Source organism: Vigna radiata, chromosome 6 (genome assembly GCF_000741045.1).
Source record: "Vigna radiata var. radiata cultivar VC1973A chromosome 6, Vradiata_ver6, whole genome shotgun sequence".
Classification (NCBI taxonomy): Eukaryota; Viridiplantae; Streptophyta; class Magnoliopsida; order Fabales; family Fabaceae; genus Vigna; species Vigna radiata.
The window spans coordinates 17,695,175-17,711,124 of NC_028356.1; the positions used below are offsets into that span (position 1 = coordinate 17,695,175).

The window sequence follows — 15,950 nt, forward strand, 5'->3', positions numbered from 1 at the left end:
CTTGAATAATTATGCCACCATCCCTAATGCTCCAATTGATGTTTCCCAAAATTTCCCTGCAACCAAAATACACTTAATCAGCTCAGAAAACCCAAATTAGCACAATTACAAATTTCCGACCAAATTAAGCAGAATTCGGAAAACGGGGAAATAACAAACAATTAAACACAATTCCCTGGTTTATTTAAGTGCAATAAAATAAATATAGTTCAAGAAATAACCACTCATCACTCCCACTATCAACTAAGACTGTCACTGGCAAGGTATTAATATGGGCAGTAAACCGGATAGTCCCCACACCAGGACCACCTTTCAGAGCATTCAAAGATAAATGAGGAGGATTGTCAATGCTACTTTTAGTATTAGTATTACTATCTCCAGAGGGAGCACCAAAAATGATGGTCTCAGATTCAGCTTCATCCTCACCAAATTGTAGCATAAGCATTTGGCGATTGGGACACCGATGGTTAAAAGTGAACTTATCATCACAAAAGTAGCACAACCCTTTTTCATGCCTCAATTGCATTTCAGCCGGAGATATTTTCTTAATAGGCCCTTGTTTGAGAGGAGGGGGGGGGTAATAGGAGTGGGTAATAAGGGAGGCAAGGAAGACTTATTATTATTTCGAACAGCAGTGGCAGGCACTGAAGTAGGAGGAGAAGCAGTAACATCAAGGGGGGTATATTTATGAACATAATTGGTAGGACGAGTGGAAACTTTTGGTGCATATTTTTCTTCATACAATTTAGCCAATGACACAACTCTCATCAAGGTTGCAGGACTCTGAGCCACAACATCTCGCCGAATATCAGAATTCAAGCCACTCACAAAATAGTTTAAAATAGCCTCATTAGAAAGGCCATCAGATCTGTTAGCTAAACTTGTGAATTTCAAATAATAATCTGAAACGGAACCAATTTGCTGGAGTTTAAACAACTCACCCATAGGACAATCAAAAGGAGAAGGTCCAAACTGGAATTCCAGGGCACGAGTCAGATCTGACCAAGAATGCATCAAATCCATGCGTTGCAGCATTTGAAACCACGGAATGACATCTTTCTCAAAATGAATGGCAGCAATTTCTACTTTGTCCTCATCTGGTGTATGATGATAGCTAAAAAACTTCTCAGCTTTAAAAATCCATTCCAAAACTGGAGTGTGACCATCAAAATGGGGAAAACCAAGGGAAATGTCTCGAACAGAAGAAGGAGTAGAAGTAACCGAAGAGCTCGGAGTGCCTCCATATCTGAGTTCGTACCACCAATGGCGCAACTTTGATTCCGAAGTAAGAGCTCCATCGTCTTTTGTATTTTTTTCAAAGCGATCTTGATTTTCTTGTTGATACCAGCGTTGTTCTTCCATCCACGTTGTCAGAGTATTAATCTTACTCTACATAGTTTGAAGCCGCGTACGATCGTTGTTGTCCGCCATTGATGTCAATAAAAGTACCAATGTAACAGTGTATATATATATATATATATATATATATATATTTGATATATGTATAACTGGGCCAACTCAATACAAGGAAATATTTGTTTAATAACAGTTTTCAGTATAAAGTAACAAAATGAAAACGCTACTAAGCTGCAAATCAACAAGCCACATGCAGCCCAAATGCAACCTGAAACAGAGAATGACAGAGTATGAATAGAGAGTGACAGAGCATAGAAGTTTGGAGAAGAATTTTCAGGAACAGGAATCTTACCCACATCATGCCTTCACTCACAATTAAAAATCCCTTGAGAACAGGTTTAGTCTTCGGTGCCTCACGTTTTTTCTTCCTTCATTAATTTCCTTATCACCCTCCACGTGTCTCTTGCCTCTTTCCACGTGTCTCTTCTCTATAACCAATTTTCCCACGTTTTTATCCGTTACATTTATCAAGATGGCCGTTTTCAATATGTAGTGATGGTTTATTATGATGTGGTGGTTCGGGAGTATGTGGTTGTGGTTTAGCATCATTGTTTGCTGGTCGGAGGATGGCAAGGGAGCTTGTAACCAAAACAAATGCTACAAGTAAGACTAGGATGTTTTTGGGAGACATTTTTAATGAAGTTGTGAAGAATGTGGATACTGGTGAAGAAACTAGGGCATAGCAAGTCGCCTTTTATAATAGCTATATTCCATTATTCAGTGTCATCAAACACTGTTGCCTCCTACGTAAGCTTAATCCCACCACATTATTGCAGAAATATTTGTGTCAAGCACTTTTACATAGTGCCTTATAACTTTATGCATTTTCTGATGTTTATGGAGCCCATGAAAGACCAGTAGGAATTAAAAAATATAAAGAGACAGAGAAATAAATAAAAATGTTTGTTTGCATAAGTAAAATGTCTCTAAAGTATGAACACATCTTTTCCATTCATGAAGATGTGTTAAAAATTACTGTCATGAGCTTTACATTTTTATTTACCTCTTTGTGGCTTCAGCAAATTTTTTATATTTAATAATATCTTTACTTTATTTTTTTCACGTTAGAATTCTCTTGCCTTTATTTACTGTAATATTTTAAATTACTGAGAACCACAATTTTAATTCTGTTTACCAGTGAACTCCCACGAAGCATTTCTTTCGAAATTTAATTTCAAAATTAATTCTAGATTTGAATATTAGAAAATAACTTTAAGTAACAAGCTATTTCAAAAGCTAGTTTCTTGAATTTATTTTAACTGAATAACCTATAAAGTTTATATATTTTAAAGAAGTCTACGTGTATAGATAATTTTTTCTTATATTACTTAAAAGAAGATTTCTTTTTTAAATTATTGTTTTGGGGAAAAGACGAAAAACTTAGTGAAGAAAAAATCATCTTTCTTTTTTCTTAAGAATGTATTTTATATTTTAGTATTAATTTCCTAACTACCAAATAGTAGTTTCTCCTTTCCACATCTTACTTGTTTTTTTAAAAAATTTATCTCTTCTTATCACTCACATTATCTCTTTTGTTGATCCAAATTTCCGTCCAAAAGATATTCTCCAATCTTTTTTCTTTCTATTTTTCTTACACAATGGACTCCTTACACCTTAACTTGACCTCTCTATTCAGTCTTTCTTTTTTCTGAAATCATAGTTTTTTGCTTATCACGTCGAATTAAACGTTGACGTTATATTAAGAAACGCTAAATTGAAGTTGATCTTGAATTTTTTTTATCTATAACAATTTTATTAGATTTTATACTTGGAAGCGAATACAGTTTTATGCATGGAAGGCAATGTATTCCGTTCTCTCTTCTTTGTAATTATTGTATAAGGGTAAAATAGAAATTTCATTGCAAATTGTTGCAAATCTACACAAAACGAGAAGATTGGAATTTTCAATGATTCCCCAAATCATCACTCTTCAATCCTTCCAAATCAATGAAAGCGAACATAGTATATTTCATAATTCCATCTTCACAAATATGCTTGAACAATACTATCTATGCAAACGAACACAACATAAGAGATGATAAAACTTAAAGCACATTTATCTACAAATTTTTAGACCTAGTAGATTGATTTGATATTATTTTGTTAAACCACATGATATATGTGATTGTGCAATTTCTTCAAATGAGGATGAAAAGTAGATATTTTTTTTAATTGTTTTGGTTATGGAGTCAAGATCAATTATTTACTATGTGACGTGTGTGTTGTAGAACTGAATGTTCGTTTTTGTTATTGTTTGTCTTAAATGTTCATTCGATCAAATATGGAGATTATTTATATAAGATACTCTGTCATGACTTAATTAGTAAAAATGCATTTATAGTTTTGGATTAACGACAACCTAATCATAACTTAATTAATAATGATCATATTTTGTCATAAGTTAATCAACTATAATTACTATGTAAGATGATTATTCGGTCTATGAGTCATAATCATTCTATTGTAATTTGCTTGTTCTCGTGACATACTTAATTACATTAGATAATTCCGATCTAATATTAACTAGAGAGTGATACAATACACTTACATTAAAAAGATTTTTAGGTGGTTAAAGATATTACCATGTGAATAATTATATAATGATATATTAAATTATTAATCTTTTAAATTAATATATAATATAATTTGATTATTAATTTTTTGAGTATGGTAAAATTGTTAATACAATTATTATTATCTTTTAAAATAATGTTAAATAAAACTAATAATTAAAACATTGGTAATAAAATTTATAAAAAATAATTAATAAATACTCTTTGAAAATTTAAATTTTTATAGAAAAGATATTAAACAATTTTTAGCAATTTCAAAATTTTAAATAATAATAAAATATGATATATTTTGTTACAGTTTATAATTATCAAAATATGATAAAATATAAAAAAAAAATAAAAGTGAATTTTGTAGCGGTTTTTAATTACTAGTATTTTTTTGGTTTTTCTAACAATAGTACTGGTGATTAAATTCTGTTTTTCTTTTTGACGTGTGTTATTCTAACTATTTTTTTAATAGTCAAAATTTTTATTTGTGATTATTTTTAGTTGTTAAAACTTGTAATTACAATCTTCACAAATATATTTTCTTGAATACTTTAACAATATTAACTAATCCCATGAAATTAAATTAAATTTTAACTATTCAGATTAAATTACACTTTGAATTTAAAAGTTAATACTAAAAAAAATGCATTACCCATACCATAAAATTATTTTCCGTAATCAAATTCTGTCTTTTAATTATAAATTAAAATAATCATTATTAATCAAAGATAATCTTTTAATTAAAAAATAAATGTCATCATTACTAATCATGTTTAGTCCCTTAATTAAAAATTAATATAATCATTAGTACATATAAGTAAATATTAAGTACAATTTCAAATATTGAATAGCAGTATATCAACATTCTTAAATAAAAGAAAATTGATTATTAAATTTACATTTAAATAAATTTTAGTCTTTGATATAAGATTGAGTTTTACTTTAAACAACTATTTTTTTCAAAATAGACATTTAATAAATTAAATATTTTTATTTGTATTTCTTGTGTTATCTAGATCAGTTTTATTTTGAGTGTTTAAGTCTAGAATAAACATGTTTCCCAACATCTTTCGCAATATATGTCATATAGAACAAAAAAAAAAATATAAAGACGTGTTATGATAAAAAAAAAAAAAGGTAAAGACATGTTAAGAGACAAATAAAAATATTTCACAACACGACACAATGTAATATTAAAGAAAACATACAAACAAATATATTTTTCAAGGAGATAAATTTATTTTAATAATCTATTATTTAATTCATCCACAAAAATAATATTAAAAACTTAAAATTTATTTAAGCTTTACTATTATTGCATTTAATTGAGAGCATAAAATAAAAGTGATAGGCAGACTTTAAATTTATAGTAAATACATTTGCTATACCAGAACTTATTCTAAACTTAATCATCAATAAAGAGATAGAGGCTTAATAGTTATAGTGTTAAACAGGAAAAGTAGTTTCATACACCATTAAAGTATCCAAGTTATATAAATACTTTTCGAATGTGAGCAATCTTTCCCCTGTCTTTGCCTCGTTTATTGCAACGCTGTTCCAGCAAAGGACACTCGCGTATTTCAAGAAATGAAATTGATTTGGGAAGACCCTCCTCTGGTAAGGATTGGAGGTTGGGACATTTCCAAAGATTCAGTCTTTTAAGAGATGAGAGTTCTAAGAGACCCTTGTAATTCAGTTTTTTTAAATTTCGACAATCAGATATTATTAGAAAGGAAAGAGAGAGTGGAAGCAAACCTTCATCAGGAAAACATTCTGCATCTGGTGTTGATATCCCCAACCTTTCTAATGAAGAACTGTCTCCCAAAGCTCCCTTCAGTAAGCCAACTAGTCTAAAGCAATTATAGAGTGTTATGTACTTTAGATTTGATGGCAAACTTCCTTCAGGGAACGATGCAAGTCTTGGACAGTCTTCTATCCATAGCCTTGTGAGAGATGGGAGCAGCATATGCATGTTTGCAGGCAATGATTCAAATTTAGGGCACTCTTTGATTTCCAGATACTGGAGATGATTGTGAACGTGATCCTGTGAAATCATCTGTAGATTAGGAAAGCTACCGAGTTTAAGGCTCCTGAGTGTTGGGAAGAAATCCAGTGGAAAGATTCTTAGAGAAACATAGTCATCACTTATTGACTCCAGAGCTGAACAAATGGACAAGTTTTCAAGAGAAGTGTCGAATAGCATATGTCCAACAATTGCCACCAATGATGCTGCCATGCCGTGCCCATCCAGCTTTTCACAGTCTTCTAGACGTAATTCTACCGCGCTGACAATCAAAGCTTCAAGTTGTTCGCAGTGAATCACACTTAGAGTTTTTAAAGCAACGAACTTTGGCAGGTATCCTTTCAGCTTCGGACAATTTTCTATGGAAAAAAGTTGTAGATGTGGAAAAGCACCTGTCACAGCTTGGCAGTCCCACTTTTCCCATTGCCTCATATTAGAGAAATACAATGTTTGAAGGGATTTAAATGAACAAGAGTCGTTCCCATGAAAATCAGCATCAATACTCACTATCTCATCAAACCCTGAAATCTCCAACTTCTTCAGAAATGGCAAAAGTCCAAGAGGAGGCAAACGTTGGCAAGATTCACATTTCTCCAACACTAAGGACACCAGATTCGGTAATGAATTATGGAGTAACCAATTTGGAAATTGTTTACCAATATAGTTTTTTATTAACAACTTCTTCAAGTATTTTGAAGGTTGTAGATTCTCAATTACGTCTTCGACTTTTGCTGAATAAACAGAGGAGCTGCCAATGAAATTCCATTTTAACCGTAGATCCACAAGGTGTGATTTGTTCTTCAAATCTACTTCTAATGCATAAGAGGGATTCTCAATATTCTGCAGATCATCAAGTGTTAGACTTCCATGAAGACTGAGTTCTCGCAAATGCTTAATACTGAATTCCTTACCTTTCTCAATGTAAAAGGAACTCATCGATACTTGGAGATTCTTCAACTTTCCCAAATGAGCTGGTACATTTTTCACTGCTGTTTTTATAAATTCAAGGCAACGCAAATTGTCGAGTTGATGTAAATATAAGGGAAGCTCCTTTAATCTTTGACAATAGTTCAGCTGTAATATTTGCAACTTGTAAAGTAAACTTATTGAGTCAGGTAGTTTTTCTATATCAGTATAAGAGAGATCTAATGAACGAAGATACTTAAGATTTCCTACAGATTTAGGCACCTCCTTAAGGTTACGATAATGAGACAAAGATAAGACACGTATGAACTTAAATTTGGAGAACAAGTCAACTATCGACATCTTGCAATTCCAATCCCAACCCCAATCTCTTGGCGTAAATGTATGCAACTTTTGAGTGTCAATGGAACTCCCAAACCCATCAAAACATAATTTAGAGGTTGAAAATGAACAATGACGAGTTGTTTTGGCTATACCTTTTGGTTCATCAACTCCTAACCTGATGCATATGTCCTCACATACGTATTTTGCCAAATCATTTAGAAGGTCATGCATGATAAAACGCTTTTTCTCTTCGTTGCTTGACTGTTGAAAGAAGGACCAAGATAATAGATCATTGAAATATTCATCACCAACTTCTTTAGGACTCTTTTTCTGTAGAGGGTTTTCTAGAAAATTTTGAGCCATCCACAATTGAATTAAATACTCCTTGTCAAACCGATAACCTCTTGGAAATAAAGCACAAAAAGCAAAGCATTTCTTCAAATGAGAAGGAAGGTGGAAATAGCTCAGTTTTAAAGCAGGGAGTATATCACTTTCATTTTCTGAAAGATGCCATATCTCACTTTTCATAATACTTTCCCATTCCCAAAGGGATGATTTATTGTGCAATAGAACTCCCATAGTTTTTAAGGCTAAAGGAAGTCCATTACATTTTTCAACTATCTTCTTACCCGTCTCTACGAAGTCTGGGTCTAGTTGCGGATTAGCATTTTCGAATGCATGTTTTGCGAACAAGTCCCAACAATAATCTTCTTTTAATACCTTCAGGAGATGCTTTTCTGATCGCATGGTAACAGCAACCTTTTCACTCCGTGTAGTGACAAGAAGCCTACTGCCTTGGCCTCCGAAAATGAGGGGCTTCTGCACATCTTCCCATTTAGATGGTCTTTCGTTCCAAACATCATCTAAAACGAGAAGAAATTTCTTCCCCATAAGTTCTTCTTTCAGTCTTTTCTGAATTACTTCGTGTTGTATACTGTGATCAGTTGAACCTGTTATTGTGTCAAGAATTGCTCTTGATAATTTCAGAACATCAAATTCCTGTGGAACACTAACCCAAACTTTAGTATCAAATTTATCTTCAAGCCTTGGGTCATTGAATACATGTTGAGCAAGAGAGGTCTTACCCATCCCACCCATGCCCACAATAGAAAGTATAGATAGGTTGTTGTGAGTGTTCGATGTGAGCCAGTTAAACACAAATTCTTTGTCATCATCTCTGCCATAGATAACATTTTCATTGGTCAAAGATGTATATGTTAATTTACTACCCGATCCTGATCCAACCCCAACACCACCACCCTTTNCCAAACCTAGAATATAGCTTTCGTTTGCAAGATCTTCTAGGTCCTCAATGACTTGTTCCATCCTGGATTCAATTTCTATTTCAAAGAAACTGAAAAAAGAAGAATTGAGGGAATTCCGCACCTTGTTTGTAGCACTCTGAGACTCAGCATCTGCCTGGCTTTTGGAGAGTTCATAATCTATCTCATCCAAGATATCTTCTGCATCAAACACAACATCTTTAGCCTTGAGAAGCCAATTTCTGACGCGTGGATCTGTGAACTGCTTTTGTTCTGCATCAAGAGCCACAACATCAATGGCAAGGAGCTTCATCTTCAAGTTGCTGAGTTGCTTCTTGTGCTTTCTTTGAGGAAATATGTGGACAAGACGGGGAGCCAAAGTGTCGATAGTCCTCTCGAGGAAAGTAGAAACAAGGACACCGGTAACCATTTCTGCTGCCATGATGAGAATAGGGAAGAGAGGGGATGAATGAAATTGACTAATTGGATGTGAAGCTTATGTCTTTGACTTAGTGCAGTGATATCTAATTCACAGTAATAAGCTTCTTTTTTTTTTTTTAATGATACCTTTGAAGTTTGCTGAAAATAATATATTTTTTCTTGATGGCTAGTCAATCCATAATAATGGTCAATTGCAGTGGCTAACTAATCAATAAATAAACCCATATAATGTAAGGTTGCGTGTATATTTAAAAAAACCATATTATACAGAACAAAAAGAAATTGATTTAGCAGTAAAATATCATGAGTTCAACTCATCTCATATATAATTAGATTTTAACAAAGCTTGATGCAGCAATACAGTAGTATATTAAAGTATGAGACAGTTAGTTGTATTATAATCATAATGAGGAATCGTATAAGTGATTGCTTAAAGATGGTTCTGAAGATAGTGGCAAATTCTGGCGAAAATGAGTTTTAATGAGCTATTTTACACTTAAAAAAATATAATTTTAACATGATTTAATTGCGGTTCGAAAAATTCTCGAAAACTTCCTGCGTTATCTTAAGAAACCGGTATGTGTGTTGAAATTATTTCCCCCTAACCTAATTTTGTCAAACCATGTTTTAACGCTTCTTCTTCATGGATTTCCAATATGTTATCAATTCAATTTTAACAACTTTTTTTGTCAATGTCACATGTTAGCATGTTATTGGCCCGTTTGAAATATTTTTTTTTAAAAAGCTGATAGGATTCTCATTTGAATGATTCCAAAAATACTATTTGAATGGAAATAAAGTTCTCATTCTTTCCATTTTTGTTCAGCATTTTCTTTCTAACCTTTCAGCTTTGTTTCTCCTTTGTCTCCAACGAACCAAAATCTTTCCTTTGTCTTCAAGTTCTTACCTTTTTTGTTTTCATTCCATTGATTGTATTATGCAAAATGGAATTCTTTGCTTTCTGCTAGCAAGGTATATGTCGTATTCCCTTTCTCTATTGGCATTTTCGCTTTTCTTTTTTATTTTGTCTTTTATCGTTTTGGTTTTTGCCTTTTTCCTTGTTGTAACGTGAAAACTAATTCTTTTTATGCTATTGTGTGTTCATTATTCTTTCAAAGTCAAGTATGTTGGTACTTTGAATGAAATATTGATTCAGGAGGATAGGTCATTTATTGAGAAGACACCATTTTCATGGTTTTTTTTTTTTTACAATTGAATGAAAGCTTAGTAAGAATATTTTGAATGAATTATTGGTTATATTAGTTGATTCGAGTGGTGGGTTCCGTTTTGAAGATTGAATTGTCGAATTCAAGAAAATAGATATTTGCTTAGGATTAGAGTTGAGTTTAGATGGAGAAATTTTTTTTGTCCATCACTCACATCACGACAATTAATCATTATTTGTAAAATTATCACAACATGCCTACAATGACAATAAAAACAAAAAACAAATTATTTAATAGTTTTTAATAACATAAATACATAAACATTGTATGTTACATACCAACAAACCAGACTTTGGCTCTGATCTCTTGCGAACTGGAATGTTTACTAGGAGATGTCAACGAAGTCAAGGTACAAGACTTAGTCGATCATCCTTAGTAGCACGAATAACATTAAAATGGGATACCCTTCTGAACCACTGGAGGGGTATCCCTCAACAGATACAAATGAAGAAGATGTCGTTGTGACATTACTAACACGTGCTCAACGAAGTGTAATCAACAATTATCAATGGTTGCTAAGTCAACCTCTAAAATAAAATTTGGCGATCGTTGGACAGGTTGCTCATGTCTAAATTGTCCTAATACACGTTCAAGCAGATGATGGTGTATAATCCCACCCATTTTGGTGAAGCTAGAGAGCATACTGATCGACAGATGTGGACGACTAATCCGATATGATTCATATGGGGCTTAAATCACCCGATTATATGACAAAGCATCCAATTATGCCACAACCTCATGTAGGCTGAAAACCTACCCCCCTCTCACAACGTAGCAACCTAAGGTCTACCATTATCATAACTAGCCAACATTTGTTTTCTTCCTATCGAGGAAAGTATCTATATATCCAACCCTAAAAAAAAATAAAAATATATTTCAATAATGAAAATCAAAGTGCAAGATATAGTATACCTATAAAAAAGGTTAGATATCCAACTAATTGTTTTATCTACATCTTCTTCTTGAACAACTTTGTTGTGTTGTTTAGTAACCTCATTCTATACTCAATCACGTCATCCTGAATATCATGACCAACAAATGTTGCAACTTCTCTAGATTCACCATCACGATCCTTTTTACAAGCAAATATTGTAAGTTTTCTTCCCAATAGTAGACACACCTCATGTTCTTTTTATTTCGATAACAAATATATTCAAACAAAGATTAAAACCAATACATATAACAAATAATTAAATTTAAAGCGATTAAAGAGAATAAATACACAAAAGAAGAACACATACACCCTAAACCACAATAAATAACTAAACTCTAAACCTTAAATCATAAACCATTAAAAATAAATTAAAACTAATTTTTAGAAATTAAAATTATATATATATATATAAGATTTCGCAATTCAGTATTTAATTAGATTTTAAAAATTGATGTATTTAACTGAATTTTAAAATTGATAAACTTTTTAATCAAATTTTGAAATTCTATTATTTCTTTGTGGATTTGGAAATCTTGTGTGTTATGAAAAGAGATGTGTTGGGAAATCTGGTGTGTGACGAAAAGAGGATGTGTGTTGATATTGCAGTGTAGGGTGAGGGAAAATAAGACTTTTTTGTACCGTATTAGGATTCAGAGAGTGAGTGAATAGATGGGATAAATATAAGAACAGATAAAAGAATTTACCATAAAAAGTTCTGGATAAGTCGTTGAGACGTTTAGAAAATTTAAAGTGACCACGGGGTCCTTAGTCTCGGAATGTGAGCAACCTTTTCCCAGTCTTCTCCTCCTTCCCTGCAACGGTTTTCCAACGAAAAACATAAATTTATAGAAAGATCTGAAATTGATTTAGGAAGACCCTCCTCTGGTAAGCGTTGAAGCTTGGGGCAGTTCGAAAGAATTAGACTTTTAAGATATGAGAGTTGATTGAGAACCCTGTAGTCCAGTTTTTGTAGATTTAGAAAATTACGGATGGCTAGTTCAGTAAGAGACCGTGGAAGCAAACCTTCATCAGGAAAACATTCGGCATCCAGATTTTCAATATGTAACGTTTTCAAAGACGGATTGTCTCCGAAAGCTCCTTTTAGTGAGCCAACAAGTCTAGAGCAATTACTGAGTGTCATCTCTCTTAGATTTGATGGCAAACCTCCCTCGGTGAAAGGCTCGAGTCTTGGACAATCACTAATGTATAAACTCTTAAGCATATCCCTGTTTTCAGGCAATGATTCAAGTTTAGGGCAGTAACCGATATGCAGACTCTCCAGATGATTATGTGCGTGATTTTGTGAAATCATCTGTAAATTATTTAAGAACAAGAGAGCAAGATTTTTAGTGTGGGGAAGAAATGTAATGGAAAGGTCCACAGAGAGATAGAGTCACCAATATTTGGAGGACGACCAAAACTGGATCCATTAATCTCCAAGTGTTGAATAGAATTGTCAGGTACGTTTTTCCGAACCATATCCAAGAATGATGCTTCCATGATGTATCCAGCCAATTGGAGGCTTTTCACTGTAGCCCAATCAAACAACACCTTTGCACTTTCTTCCAATTTTATATCTAGAGCCCTGGGAGCGACAGCCTCAAGTTTTTCGCAGTCTGTAATGATTAGTTTTTCCAAAGGAACAAGTAGCTCTGGCAGCTGCCCTTTCAGCTTGGGACAACCCTTTATGGATAGCTTTTGTAGACGTGGAAAAGCACCTGTCACAACTTTACATTCCCATTTTTCCAATTTTTCCATATCTAAGAAATACAATGTCTCAAGGGATTTAAAGGAAGAAGAATTGTTCCCATAAAAATCAGCATCAATACTCACTATCCCATGAAGTTTTTCAATTCTCAAGTCTTTAAGAGATGGCAAAAGTCCAAGAGGAGGTAAACGATCGCAATGTTCACATTCCTCCAACACTAAAGACACCAGATTTGGTAATGAATTATTAAATAACCAATTTGGAAATTCTTCACCCATATAACTACTTATTGACAACTTCTTTAAGTGTTTTGAGGGTTGTAAATTCTCTATTACATCCTCATCTTTTGTTGAATCATCAGAGGAACTGTCACTTGAATCAACAGAGGAGCTGTCACTCCAATTCCACTTGAACTCTAACTCCACAAGGTGTGGTTTGTTCTTCAGGTATGCTTCTGATGCATGAGAGGGATCCTCAATATTTTGCAGCCCACTAATGGATAAACTTCCGTGAAGATTGATTTGTCCCAATTGTTGAATACTGAGTTCCTTATGCATGTCAACACAAAACGAATTCATCAATACTTGGAGATTCTTCAGCTTTCCCAAAATATGCACATTTTTCACTTTAGTATTCAACAGTTCTAGGAAACACAGTCTGTCGAGTTGAAGCAAACCTGAGGGAAGCTCCTTTAATCTTTCACAATAGTTTAGCTTCAGTGTTTGCAACTTGTAGAGTAAACCTATAAAGTTGGGTAGTTTTTCTATTTCAGTATAAGAGAGATCTAATGAACGAAGATGTTTAAGATTTCCAATAGATTTAGGCACCTCTGTAAACCTAAGAAAGCCATTCAGTGATAAGACGCGTATGTACTTGAATTTTGAAAACAGATCATCTACCGACGTATTGCACCGCCAAAAGGACATAGGAGGATACCTTTTCCATCCTGTTTGGACAAATGTATGCAACTTTCGAGAGTCAATCAAATTTCCAAACCCATCAAAAATTCGAATAAGATCGGTTGCAAATGAAAAATGACGAGTTCTTTTGTGTATTCCTTGTGGTTCATCGACTCCTAACCTGATGCAAATGTCTTGACAAAGGTATTTTGCCAAATCCATAAGAAGGTCATGCATGATAAAAGCATTTTCCTCTTCCTTGTTTGATTGTTGAAAGAAAGATCATGATAATAGATCGTCGAAATACTGTTCACCAACTTCTTTAGGACTCTTTATCGTTGAAGAGCTTTCTAGAAAATTTTCAGCCATCCACAGTTGAATTAAACTCTCCTTGTTAAGCACACAACCCTTAGGAAATAAGGCACAAGAAGCAAAACATTTCTTTAGATGAGAAGGAAGGTGGAGATAACTCAGTTTTAAAGCAGGGAGTATGTCACTTTCATTTTCTGAAAAATTCCACATCTCACTTTTCATAATGCTTTCCCATTCGCGAAGGGATGCTTTATTATATAATAGACTTCCCATTGTTTTCAAGGCTAAAGGAAGCCCATTACATTTCTCAACTATCTTCTTACCAATCTCCATGAAATCTGAATCTAGTTGAGAATTAGCACTTTGGAATGCATGTTTTGCGAACAAATCCCAACAATAATCTTTTCTTAGTACTTGTAGGAGGTGCTTTTCTGATCGCATGGTAACAACAATTTTCTCGCTTCGTGTAGTGACAAGAACCCTACTTCCAGGGGCCCCAAACTCAAGAGCTTTCTGTACTTGTTCCCATTTGGATTTGTTTTCATTCCAATTGTCATCCAAAACTAGAAGAAATTTCTTCCCCATCAATTCTTCTTTCAATTTTTTGTGAACTCCCTCAAGATTTGTACTATCACCAGTTGATGTTGAAACACCCTCAAGAATGGCTTTTGATACATTGAGAACATCAAATTCCTGTGGGACACTTACCCAAGCTTTGATATTAAATTTACCTTCAAGCCTTGGGTCATTGAATACATGTTGGGCAAGTGAGGTTTTACCCAATCCACCCATACCCACAATAGAAAGTATAGATAGGTTGATGTCAGTGTCGGATGTAAGCCAGTTAAAGATAGATTCTTTGTCATCATCTCTACCATAGATAACATTTTCATTTGGCAAAGATGTATACGTTAATTTACTACCCGATCCTGATCCAACTCCAAGACCACTACCCTTTTGCAAACTTAGATAATGGCTTTCCTTTTCAAGATCTTTTAGGTTCTCAATGACTTTTTCCATCCTTGAACCAATTTCATTTTCAAAGAAACCGACAAAAGAAGATTTAACGGAATTCCACCATACCTTCGTACCAACGCTCCGAGACTCAGCTTCCACTTGGCTTTCAGAGACTTCGTAATCTATTTCATCCAAGATATCTTCTGCATCAACAACAACATCTTTGGCCCTGAGAAGCCAATCTCTGACACGTGGATCTGTGAACTGCTTTTGTTCTGCATCATCCGCCACAACATCAATGGCTAGGAGCTTCATCTTCAAGTCGCTTAGTTGGTTCTTATCGTGTTTTCTTGCACGTAATATTTTCGCAAAACGTGAAGCCAAAGAGTCGATAGTCCTCTCAACGAAACTAGAAACAAATGCACCGGTAAGCATTTCTGATGTCATGGTAAGAATAGAAAAGGAAGTAGATGAATGAAAGTGAGTATTTTCAAGTGAAGCTTATGTCTTTGATTGGGTACAGTGCAATGGATATAAAAGTAATAAGCTATTTTTTGAATGATGGCCTTGAGGTGAACATATTTTCCTTGATGATGGTTCGTCGTCAACTTGAGTCTTCTAAATTGATAAACTGTACTCAACTAGCTTGAACGAATAAGTGGTTATGATGCAGTCAATTTGCAAATTTTCTTATATTTGCCCACACTTGTCAATTATTAGGTAGTAAAAATGAATCACGTACCATCCTCCACGTCTACGCGGATGAATTGGGTAGAAAGAAGAGAAGGATAAATAAAAAGAAAATAATTGATAATTACAAAGAATATTGATATAATATATAATAGAGATAATGGTTGCAAATTAAATGAAAAATAACAAGCCAATGATATATGTAACGATAAGGGATGATCAGATTCGAAAAATAAAAGAAAGAAAGAAGAAAAAGTGATATATGTGGTGATA

General features: G+C 33.6%; 1 protein-coding gene and 1 pseudogene across 2 annotated transcripts; both read right to left on the minus strand.

The window, feature by feature from the left end:
• Nucleotides 1–5,302: 5,302 nt before the first annotated feature.
• On the minus strand, nt 5,303–9,084 carry LOC106763172 (putative disease resistance protein At3g14460). Of its 2 annotated transcripts, XM_022782160.1 has the most exons (2): nt 8,635–8,812; nt 5,303–8,425 (listed from the first exon to the last, which is right to left on the minus strand). In XM_022782160.1, the coding sequence occupies exons 1-2, from the start codon at nt 8,685–8,687 to the stop codon at nt 5,467–5,469; spliced, it is 3,012 nt and encodes a 1,003-aa protein (XP_022637881.1). In that variant the 5' UTR covers nt 8,688–8,812; the 3' UTR covers nt 5,303–5,466. The 2 variants fall into 2 exon arrangements, with proteins under 2 accessions (XP_022637881.1, XP_014502868.1); XM_014647382.2 differs by having other exon boundaries at nt 5,303–9,084.
• A 1,295-nt stretch (nt 9,085–10,379) lies between these two features.
• LOC106763175 lies at nt 10,380–15,574 on the minus strand (annotated as a pseudogene).
• Between the last annotated feature and the right edge of the window lie 376 nt (nt 15,575–15,950).